Source organism: Primulina huaijiensis, chromosome 4 (genome assembly GCF_012295235.1).
Source record: "Primulina huaijiensis isolate GDHJ02 chromosome 4, ASM1229523v2, whole genome shotgun sequence".
NCBI classification, from domain to species: Eukaryota; Viridiplantae; Streptophyta; class Magnoliopsida; order Lamiales; family Gesneriaceae; genus Primulina; species Primulina huaijiensis.
In genome coordinates, this window is record NC_133309.1 from 22,529,091 (window position 1) to 22,541,301 (window position 12,211).

General features: G+C 32.1%; 1 protein-coding gene across 1 annotated transcript; it reads right to left on the bottom strand.

Moving 5' to 3' along the window:
- Positions 1-5,402: 5,402 nt before the first annotated feature.
- LOC140974765 (high-affinity nitrate transporter 3.1-like) lies at positions 5,403-6,478 on the bottom strand. Its single transcript, XM_073438247.1, has 2 exons — positions 6,268-6,478; positions 5,403-6,128 (listed from the first exon to the last, which is right to left on the bottom strand). The coding sequence occupies exons 1-2, from the start codon at positions 6,392-6,394 to the stop codon at positions 5,638-5,640; spliced, it is 618 nt and encodes a 205-aa protein (XP_073294348.1). The 5' UTR covers positions 6,395-6,478; the 3' UTR covers positions 5,403-5,637.
- Positions 6,479-12,211: the final 5,733 nt, after the last annotated feature.

Here is a 12,211-nt window from a genome sequence, read left to right on the forward strand (position 1 = left end):
ACAGTGTGTCCCTTAGCCTATCACAATTCGGTTTGGACCAAACAGTGCGTCCATCTGCGTTCGGATCAAACGGTGCGTCAGTCAAGAAGGTTGTATCTGATCCAGTGCATCCCTTGGCCTTTTACAGAAAGTTGTGTATGTGTCCTGAAGGTTGTGCTCCTTCCATGCAACTGGTGGACTACTACAAATAATACATCCATCTGCATTACTCAAACTTTTTTCCTCGCATCTTTGCTGCATTCCCTTCTTGTTCACTTTCTGCTTGAAAGTTCTGCATAGTTCATTCGTTGTTATCAGGAGTTGTTGTGCTGCATTCTCTTGATTCGAAATCATTGTATCTTAGAGACGATTGCCATCAACGTAGAACACTGTTACATGGACAATTTCGTCTTGCGGATAAAAGACTTATCCTTGCCTCGACTTACTTCTTCCTGTTGCTACAAATTACTCCAGTGTCAAATATCCAGAGTAATCAAATAATAGACTAAAAGAAACACTCTCAGATATTGATATAATTCGGAAATTAAAGCATGCAAGCTAGAATTTGCCTTTGGCATGCATTTCAGAAGGGCAGAAGTTTAAGCTGATCAAGAAATGTATCTATTTCACTGCTGCATTATTTCTTTATTCATTTATTTATAAGGAAAAGGCAACATGATTTTGTACAAGTTGAAAATATTACTAAAAAAATATTATTTAAAATTTTGAAGATTATATTTCAAAACAATAATCCCAAAGTGAGCATTTATTTAGGTCTCTATCCTTAGTCAAACAATAAGGTTAAAAAATAATATATAATTTTAATTGAAAACATGTAGGATGGATGATACACACTACTTTAACAAAAAGAGAGCATTTTAAAGTTATTATTTGACCAATTTTATAGGAACAATTCTTCTATTAATATTCATTCTAACATTATTTCGTATTTGTCTCAAATTTTATACTAATTAAAATTAATCGTAGTTATTGTCGATGTTTTAGTGTATTATTGTACCAAGTGTGTATTTATAAATCGACAATTATTTTTAGGTGTGAGGGCTCCACATATGAGAATAAATAAAGATAATTGAACGTGTTCGTCTTATATTAATAATATTGTATTATTTCTAGAAACCAAAATGTTGACATTTTTAAAACATCGTGCTTTGGACTTCGGAGTATACTTTGATTACAAATGTTTAAAAAAGTGATTATGAATTTTTTTGTATAAAATTTTGCAAATTTATATAGGAAAAATTCATAATTATTTTTTTTAACAGTTACAAACATTACCTTAGCCTTGTATATACTTGATTTATACGAATTTTACTTATAATTAATTTTCCCAAATTCTGTTATACTATTATCACATAATAAATACGTGATCCACGATGCATTATTCTATTGGATTATATATATCAATTGGTGCTTTCCTTGGTTCAACCCCCGTTGGTCAACTACCGTATTTTTATTCCATTTTTTATAATTAAAAAAAAAGGAAAAGAAACAGTTCTTATATATCTGAAAAAAATAGGAAAATTTACAATTTTTATCTTGTCTATAAGAGTTTTATATTTTTAATGATTTATGTTTTTAAATTTCAATTTATAGCATGATGTCTTTTTTTTTTCCTAGCTTAGTTTTTTTCAATGTGGTACTGATATGATGTCGACATGGTACTACGAGTGTAAACAAATCGAGCTGACTCGAAAAATATTTGATTCGTAATCAAACTTAAGCTCAAAATATTAAAATTTCCAAACTTCCTATCGAAATCGAGCTTAAATATACTTATTCAAGCCTTAAAATTCTTGTGGTATTTCGATCAGTTCTGTCTATTTACAACCTTAAGTTTCGAATCGAAATCGAGCTTGGATATACTTCTTCAAGTCTTAAAACTATGTTGGTATTCGGCTCGATTCGGTCTGTTTACATTCATACATGACATTGCAGACATCAGCACTCCGGATAACAAAAAAAAAAGACTAAAAGACAAAAATTGAATGATATATAACTAAAACTAAAACTAAAATTTAACAAAATCGATCAAAATAACAAATAAACAAACATATAAAATTACAATTTGCATTAAAAAAACATTATTATCCGGATATATTATTACCATTTATTTTATTACTGCACAATGTTTTCTTCCAGCGTCTTCCTTGAAGTTTACTCATATATTACTTAATATTTAACGAAATTAAAGGCGTGGAATAGCATCGGACTCAAATTTCAAGAACTAATGGTTAATAAATAATTCTATTTATTAAAATATTGTTGGCATTGTCATTACATAAATCGTTGCATTTCACGAGGTACGGAAATTTATATTTCATATAATAAATTATAACGTGATCATGTTTGATGGGATGAGAAATAATAAAGGACTTATAATATCATGTTTTTTTAATAAAGATAATATCATGTTTTGTACAAGTGTTTACTCTTGAGATTCGATTTTAAGTTTTAGTCGACTAAGTTTTCAAAGTTTAATTTCAATGTAATAATTTTGAATTTTTTTTGTTTTAAGTTTTATTTCATTGGAGTGTTGACGTAACATTAAAAATTGCTGAATTGTTAGATGTTACGTCAGCAATTAAATCAAAATAGCCAAAATTAAAATTTTGTGTAGTAAAACCAAATTTTGAAAATTTCATTGATCAATATCGAAAATCGAACAATATAATGGATCGAAAAAATTATTTTCCTTGCAACAATAATATATTGTAGGAGGAACTTATTTTCTTAAAACAATAATTGTCCCCAATATGCTTACAATTAACAACATTATGCCAAAATAATATGATTTCAAAGTGGGAAAACTCCAAATTTCAAAAACCAACAAACCAAATGAATATTTTAGAGTAATATATCTGTTTCACGTCTTTAATTTAAACGTTCTTTTTTTTCCACAAATCTGAGTTTATAATTTTATATATCTCTTCGAGGTTTGAATCCAAAAATTATTTCTTAGAAATACAAATATATATTTGTCGATTAATTATAGCTTATCTGATACCAAAATCTCAAATTTGAAAGTACATATATCAATTTGAATGATAACTTGTATCCGACGAGTTGTTATTCGACATACACGATTTTCTTCGTCCTTGATTATGATCATTAATTTGTCATTCACCCGAAATTAATTTTTTCAGAAATCAAACTACAACTCCAATCTACCAGCGACATAGATTTACGTTCATTCAAATTTTCATATCTAGATGTATACTAACAGGGACGGAAAAGGTAAATTTGTCACCCTCTTCGTCTTTAATCTAGAAAATTTTATTTTATAATATCGAATAATCACTAAAATAAATTATTAATTTTTTTTATTATTGTGTGAAGTGTCTTGAACATATATTAATATGTATAGATTTCATAAATGTAATATGAACTTCTAACAAGTTGATAGATGAACGATAAAAGTACGAGTTATTTGAATCAAAACTCCTGTGAAATATTGAAAATTCGCACTTCTCTTATGAGAAAATTAAATAAGCATTCTAGATAAGTCATATTTCTGATAGACTATACCAGTTTTGACGTTATATATGCTAATCAAACGCTGCAAAATCAAGTTTGATGACATGAATATAGCAATCAGTAGCGTCTGATTAGCATAGATAATATTCGAACTAGTATAGTCAACCAGAAATATGACTTGTAACAAATTGAGTTTCTTTTTAACTATTTGCTCGCTGGTCATTTTTTATCAATATTACAATGAGATATTTTCAAAATAATTCAGCTCGTTAGATTTTCAGGTGGTGCATGTGTTAGAGAAGGTGCTCAGCGAGCCAACTTGTGGCTTGGACTTTTATTGACTTTAATGTAAAACAATTTTTATTTTAATAATATTTTACTATTTTATCCAATAATGACATTAAGCTTTATATGTATACTCATGCAAGTTGCATAGATAAAGTCCTTGAATATACAATAGTTACCATGAGGTATGTCTTGCAACATAAGATCATGAAATTCATTAGGAAGTATATCGTATATTCTAAACGAATTCCTAGTCGAATCAGCCACCTAAAATAAAGATAAAGGTTGCTTGAGTTATAGACTAACATATGTGATGTAAACGTCATGTTTCATTGGCAAGGACATGTAGATGTCCATTCATACAGATGAGTGATCATATGATGATGTACTGAACAACCCTGCCTCGGACTATGCAAGTTGTTCTCACTTATCGAGTGGAATAGTTCGTAGTTATGGTTGTACACCCTCAGTATTTTGACCCGAGACAATGTAGGGGCTATACGTACTAGCATGCACTTTGATCCGTTTATCGACTCCATTGAGGGCCATCAGGTGGCAAGATTGGGTGTAGTTTCGAAATATGTATGACAAAATTCATTGTAGTCAGGGGGATTCACCCGTTGCCCACGGGTAAAAATGTCTTCTGTGGTTTGATTAGTTAATAGTTCCAGAAATATATGTCCAGAATGAGACATGTGCAGTTTGGAAAAGTGTTTCTTCAGTTGCACATATCATGACACTATTACTCAAAGATAAATCACACTGTTATCGAATTCATATGCAACTCTCGATATATCAATGGTTGCAGATTCGATCAAGATATATGAGTCGAAAGGACCATATTGTACGCTAACCATGACTTAAGGTTCTTGCAGGCACTATCAGTGATACCTAGGAGATTATGGGACGATGTTACTAGACATTTACCATGATTTGATGGGTGCAATAAGAAATTAATTCTAACATTCTTGATCAAGGAGTTGATGAAAAAATGAGGCTAATTAGAGTAAGTCCGAATAAAAATAAATGTTATTCTGAATCACATGGAGATGTGAACACACAACTAGCTGTATTTTTGAACCATTGAGGGTCAGACAAGTACTATACTATATGTTGTCGTTGAGAAAGTTAAAGTTCAAAGAGTTGAATTTAGCGACTATTATTTAATGGAGATCAAACATGATACTTATAAAATAGTTTATAAATTGATTTCATAAGAATTACCAAAGTCATTTTGCTAACTATCTCTATATTAATATCTCATATTCGATATATTACATTAAGTACATTAAGTTCTCTAAGTATAACTTCATTCATATAATGTAATGACTATAGATATGCATAGAGTTTGTTCCACTAGCATGATATTAATATCCAGNAATTTTAGTATTTTTTGTTAAGAAAATTGATATTACATTTTACATATGAAAGTCATGTCGACGTCATATCAACGTATTTCTGAAAAGGCCAACATTACAAAAAGCACCAGATAACAAACTAAACTCAGACAATCAAAATCAGAAATATGAAAGTATACACTAATAAAATTGAAAAATAATTCATTGCATCCCTCCTCACTCCAAAAAATTCAAGAAATGAACATAAAGATCAGACAGAACATGAAAATTAATAACCTGAAAACGAATAATAATTCATTCAAATTTTTATTTAACTCGAACATGTAATAATCCAACCTCGTAAATCATACAAGGAATTCTACACCTCCTTTGATCCCTCACATATAAACAGAATTTTGCATAACCAAACTATAACACGTAAGAAACACTGGATGTGTGTGTGTGTGTATATATATATATATAGATAGATATATATATTATCACAAAGAACATAGAAAGCAATCCTCTCTCGTAGATTGCATCACTTTTGCTGGGATGCCTTCATCTTTCTCTTCTCCATGAAGAAGAACCCGAACAACGAGATAATGGAGAAAGCCGAGAAGCAAATCGCCGATATATCTAGCGACACATGGCGCCCGCTTACCGACTGGATCTGGAACAAGTTCGTGGTCTTGTTAGAATCCGTGCTCTGCCCGAATGCCACCTCCACCTGCTCGGAGTTTTCGGCGTATGCGCGGACGAAATACGTCGCAGTCGGCACATCCCTCGCCACTATCCATGTGACTGTATTGTCGGAACCGGAAGCACTATATTGCCTGGTCACGATATCATGTTGGCAGGTCTTATCTTTCTTCAAATCGTCGACAGTCTTCCTCCACCCGCGATCCTTTTGGCTCACCGGAGCATAACATAGCTTGACGGACACCGTCTTGTAGGTCGAGTCGGCTCCGGCTGGGAAGGTGGTGTTTAGTGACCATGTCACGGTGATCGAGTCTTGTCCAGCTTTTATAACTGCAAGTTCCATAAAATTTCACACAATACATAAACACTCTTGGATCATATAACAAATTTTTGTGCATAATATTGATTGATCATCAGATAAGAACAGGTGGACCGAATCAGCAGGCCGAAATTCTTGGCGGAGATTTACCTTGTCCTGGTGTCGGTGAGGCGGTGACGACGAGTGTCTTCTGGAGAGAAGAGAAGGTGACACCATAGCAAGCAGCTACCAAGCAAGAAAACAGAACTGAGGCCAAAAGAAAACCTTGATTCGCCATCGATTATTAGAACTGAAGAAATTCCAAAAAACTTGGGGAGAATGATTTATGCGATCCCACTGAAGAAAATCTGATTTTTCGAGATGAGACAATTGCTAGAATCTTGACTGACTTATATAGAGGCCAAACTTTAGATCTTTTCCAAACTCGAGATGAATAATTTGATTAAATAAGCTACAAATATAGATTTTATTCAAATTTTTATATATTTTAATCCTCGAAAAGTCAAACATGACCAACTGACAAATTTTTCCCATTTGTTGATAGTGACATTACATACATTTATAGAAGAAGATGGTTGAAAATTCTTGATTTCTTATTCTTTATTATGGGGAAATGTCCCTAAAGTATATTCAAGGGATGTGATTGCCTCTGGTTTCGTAGTTGACTTTAGTTTTTATATGCATGAATGAATCATTGTGGTGTATTTTTCTACATGAGTTCAAGAATCGCAGGAGATTATCATTTTTTTTCAAAATTGATATTATCGTCATTTTATATAAATAGACTAAAGAAATGCATGCGTACGTCAAAATACGGCTTGGTCCCTCGAATATTCCAAGGGGTCGGTCGACTCATAAGTAACATCAAAGGTTAGAACTGATAGAAATGCTATTTTCTTTCATAATTATACATGGGATGTGAATCGGATTCTTACATTAATTTCCCCATGTGTAATTATATAGGCAAAAACTTGTATGAGACGGTCTCATGGGTCGTATTTTGTGAGACAGATATCTTATTTGGGTCATCCATAAAAAAATATTACTTTAATTTATGCTAAAAGTATTACTTTTTATTGTGAATATCGGTAGGATTGACCCGTCACACAGATAAAGATTCTTGAGACCGTCTGACAAGATACCTACTTAATTATATATATATATATGGTTAAATATGGTAGTCAACAATTTGAATAATAAATGAAAGAATAAGTTTCTCGTGAGACGATCGATCTTGTGAATATATATTCGTGAGATGAGATGACTCGGTTTATATTTATAATGAAAAATTAAATTTTTTTTACATAAAAATAATAATTTTTAATAGATCGAACGAGTTGGAGATTCGTTTCATAAAATTGATGTGTGAGACGGTCTCGTTGAAGTTTTTGTGTCAAGAAAAAGAAAAATGGACACATGAATTGTTGTTGGTCGTGATATTAAGCCAAAAGTTACATGAGAAATCGCGGGTCGACGATTTTAATTGAAGTTCTTTCCGTCGTTCATTTGGATGCGTCAGTTTCGTAGCCAATAATATTTTTTTCACTCATAAAAAAAAAATCCATCATAGAAAAAATTTCATATTTTCTCGAAAGAAAATTACAATTTTGATATTTTATATTTTCGAGTTGTAATTGTGTATCTTTTATTTTTCTGCAATTGTAGTCGTCCTGCAAAAGTAAGTACAAATATAACAATGTCATACATCAATACCACGTCGTGTTAGTTGTCCCACATAGGTCGAAAAAATACCTGAGAGTTGTATATATGATCTTAGAGAATCTTCCCCCCTTGAGCTAGTTTTTGGGGTTGAGTTAGATTCAAGTTTCAATCTTAACATGATATCAGAGCTCATGTTCTACCGTTATATGTTGGACTGCCCATAGTTGGGTCACCCGTTCTGCCCATAATTAGGCCATTTTTAAACTTGACGATCCAAATGTTCATTCCTGGACGTGATAGAGGTGTGTTAGTTGTCCCACATAGGTTGGATAAAATACCTAGGAGTTGTATATATGATCTTGGACAATCCTCCCCCCTTGAGCTAGCTTTCGGGATTAAGTTATGTCCAAGTTTCAATCTTAACACGTCGATACTATGATATCGGTCACATAGATGCCACGTCAGAATTTACAGTAAAGCTTCAAAGAAAAACATAATAATATACAAATACTAAAATTTTATAATCTGAAGTACCATCGTCCCAAGAAGACAAACATACAGATCCAAAAATACAGTCTTGCCTATTTTCTCAAACAAAGCCCTTCAACAATTTTTTTTTTTTTACGAAAAACACAAATATAATATTTATTTATTCCTATACAAATATTGATTATAAATAAAATATTAGTCAAAATTTGGACAATATTCATACAATCATCAAGAAAAATAAATTGGATTTTGTAGATGAAGTCTCGGTTATCATTAATACTTTTGTTAATTACCCTAACCCTATATTGCTCTCAAGACTTTTTGTGGTAACCTACTATACTGCTAACTTTAAATTGTAAAAATGTCAATTACTACTGATGCATAGAGCCAGGTAGCTACATTGCTGTGTAGGACTAAGATTATCTAAATCATCCTAATGAAAATATAAGCAGAAATTAATCGAATCGACTTCTCGAGTTTGCGTAGTTGGTTTTCAAACACATCCAAGTTTGGAAATGTTGAAATAAATTTCAAATAAAATCTGAGTTGAAATTATTTTGTTAAATAGCTCTCGTATATGTTATAAAATTTGAAAGCGTTCACAAAATTGGACGTTGAAGAAGTTTTTACGTGATAAAGATTGGTAAACGTGCAAGAATCAAACACTTTGAAATTGGACTCGTCTCACTACTTTTAGTTGTACCCAAACTTATTTAGTTGTTTCTATCAGTGTTACTAAAATCGGATAGGACGTATTAGTTCGACCGAGAACCTGCTATAAGTCTTGTCCGTAACTAGTTTAAAAATTGTTTTACTATCAAACTAGTCAGAACGGATCGGACCTATCAAGAACCGATGAATCAGTTAAAAATTTGTTCAACCGGTTCACCACTTTTTTTAAAAAAAAATTAGAATTTTTTGATTATTTTCTTTTTTAAAAAAAATCTTGTATTCAAATTTTATTTTTAGTTATATATATTATTATTAGTAGTATTATAGTTTATTTTGATTTTTTTTTGTTTAAAAAATATTAATATAATTATAATGTATGTTGTGTATATTTAAACTTCGATAAATATTTTTTATTATTATTTATATACATATTTAAAATTTTTAGAATTTATAAAATATTTTTTTATTATATTATATTATTATTTCGTATAATATAACATTTTTCGATTCAAACGTTTAATCGAACAGTTTGACCAATTAAATCATTTTTATAAGATAGATAGGTTCGATCATCGGTGCGGTTATGTTCATGTTTAATTTAAAGACGATCAAATGATTTTCGGAGTGTAATATAAAAACATTAGTAATTTTTGAGTTTGGAGTGGCTCAAAATCAGATTGTTCTAAGCTGATTCTGTTGATTGTTTAGTTTTACATAGATTGAGGCCCAATTCTATATGGGCTTTCTGTGGATTGGGTTTTAAGCATATAATCAGGACCATTAGTTAATCCATGTTGTCAAAGAAATTGAAAAAGAATTAGAAAGAGGCCCATGAACAGTGATAGTTTTATGGATCCATGTTTAGGCCCATTTCAATGTTGGATTACGCATTCATGGATTTCAGCCCACTTTATGCAATCACCTAAGTCACTTCGAATGGTCTAACATTAAGTTACTTTTGCCCACAAACTATTAGAAGAAGCGCGTAAACGAAACTAAGGTTGTATTTTGAGATATGAATTTGAAATCTATGAATTTCGATTATAGTTTTATTGTTAACAATAAAATAACATATGAAATCTTAAATATATACATTATTTATTTAAACATTGGTTAAACAAAATATAATGAATTTTAAATGCCTCTATTATTGAGTAAACTTAAAATTCATTCTAATTAACATGAAATAATATATAAACATGCAAGAGATAGATTTAAAGTTTATGATCTCGCTTCTCTTAAACTACAAAATATATTTGAAATCCATAAATTCAAATGCAACATAAAGTTGTCTGGTGTGACAACACCACCCACAGAAACATATACTGCTGAGAACCTCAAATTGGTTGTTATCGAAGAGGATCTTATTCCGATTGAAACCATTTTCACTGGAAAACCGGGCAATGAAATTGATGTTGACAACCCACCAGATTACGAGGTGTTACGTTGAGTTTTTCCTCATCATCCGCCTCTAAGAAAATCAAATATACAAGCAGGGTATGACCCTGACTTTTTCCCATCCAAGGAATTTAAAGGGTGTTCCTCCTCCGCAAACCTTTTGGACGCTGATTTCTCTTATGTAGATGACTCGAATAATGAGGATTTTGAGTTGGTCGCAAAACCAAGATAACACTGACTCTGTAGACTATGATGTGAGCAAGTCATTTTCCACAAAGTTCTACTCTGAAGTTGCTTTTCCTCTGTGACCACTGTACATCAATAGAGAATTTAGTGATGAAAAGAATATTGGTGTGGAGGCTTATGGACAACAGAATGGGACTGTTTTCTTTAAATATCGAGTAATGTTTGCTACTATGAGCTCTGAGACACCCTATGCCAGAAGACATGAACCGGAACTTTATTGCAATCTCATATCCAGTGTTGGAGATGAAAGATAAATGAAGTTTGGAAGAGTGATTGTCTGTGACAGGATTTTCGATTTTAACCCCGCAGTGATAAATGCCATCTATAACACCCCTGAAGAGGAGGTTGCACCCGAGTTCAATGTCATTGTTGATGTTCTCACTAGAGGACTAATCAAGGTGTTTCCCAATCATCTCAGAAAGATGTTTGCTGCAAATTTGACTTCATTCTATTCTTTTTTGCAAAAGACCGCAATCAGAAATTGGACTTCTTCCACCAACACTATAGTGGTGACTAAACCACATGACAGAGTTCTCTAAATGTTGGCATTGATAGTACCACTTACAATTTTGGCCGGAGGGTATTCAACACAGTTATGCAGTTTGCAGATGAAGGATTCAAATCCACCAAACTTCTTTTTCCCTCCTTGATCGATGGGACTTTGGAGTCCCAAGGATTTTGAAACGATTTAGATGAATAACTTTCTAATGTGGGTGACCAACTGAAGACAACACCTGCATATTTCGAAAGAAACGGGAAAATAGATCTTATATAGTCTACCTCTAATGTTGCCCAGGATGTTGGCAAACAGGTGCTTCATCATCTAGTTCTGATATTTTGTTCATATCTCACAAACCGCATATTCAAGTGACCAAAGGCCAAACGGTTGGAAAGCCAACGTAATTATCTAGAATTCACATTTCAGACTGGTCCGGTTAGTTTGGAAGTTATCTATGCTAATCGGACGCCGCAATATCCAACTGGAAGTCGCATATACAGCAAACGGCTAGACATAAGCAGTGCCAGAATTCGAGCATATATCTTTCATATAAACTTGAAATTTGGTAATTTTAATTCTTTGGAAAGTAAGAAAAATGGATACAACATTCATATTTACCACATTTCCCAGAAATCAAAGAACCAAGAATTATAATCACCAGACTGGACCACAAAACTTCAAGTCGTTCATCTGACTGTTTTTTAACAGTTTTATTATTTTAAGCATATTTCTCACATATGAAATTGAAATTGAGTGATTATTGATTCTATGGAAAGCTAAGAGAAAAGCTACAAATTTTATGTTTACCACTTTGCAAAAAAAAATCGACGAATCAATAGTTATAACCAAGATAAGAGACTAGCTAGACCTGACGGTCCTGACTCAAAATCCAGCCACCCAAATCCGACCGGACCGCTCCGAAATTTCTGCCGCTAAAATCCGACCAGACTGTTTCGAAAGTCCAGGTACTAAAATAGACCGAAATCAAAAAGTTGACATAAATTAAAATATGATTGTTTCAATGTCATAAACAATACATAACTTTTCAAAAACGGTCATATTCTTGTTTCAAACGTTCATATCATTCTTTGATGTCATAGATACAACACTTTGAATATCAAACAACAA

Excerpts from the sequence above, each read along its gene's own strand:
- LOC140974765 (XM_073438247.1), bottom strand. The coding sequence starts at position 6,394 with ATGGCGAATCAAGGTTTTCTTTTGGCCTCAGTTCTGTTTTCTTGCTTG. Across the intron at positions 6,129-6,267 it reads CTCACCGACACCAGGACAAG|TTATAAAAGCTGGACAAGAC; the intron begins GTAAATCTCCGC and ends TGGAACTTGCAG.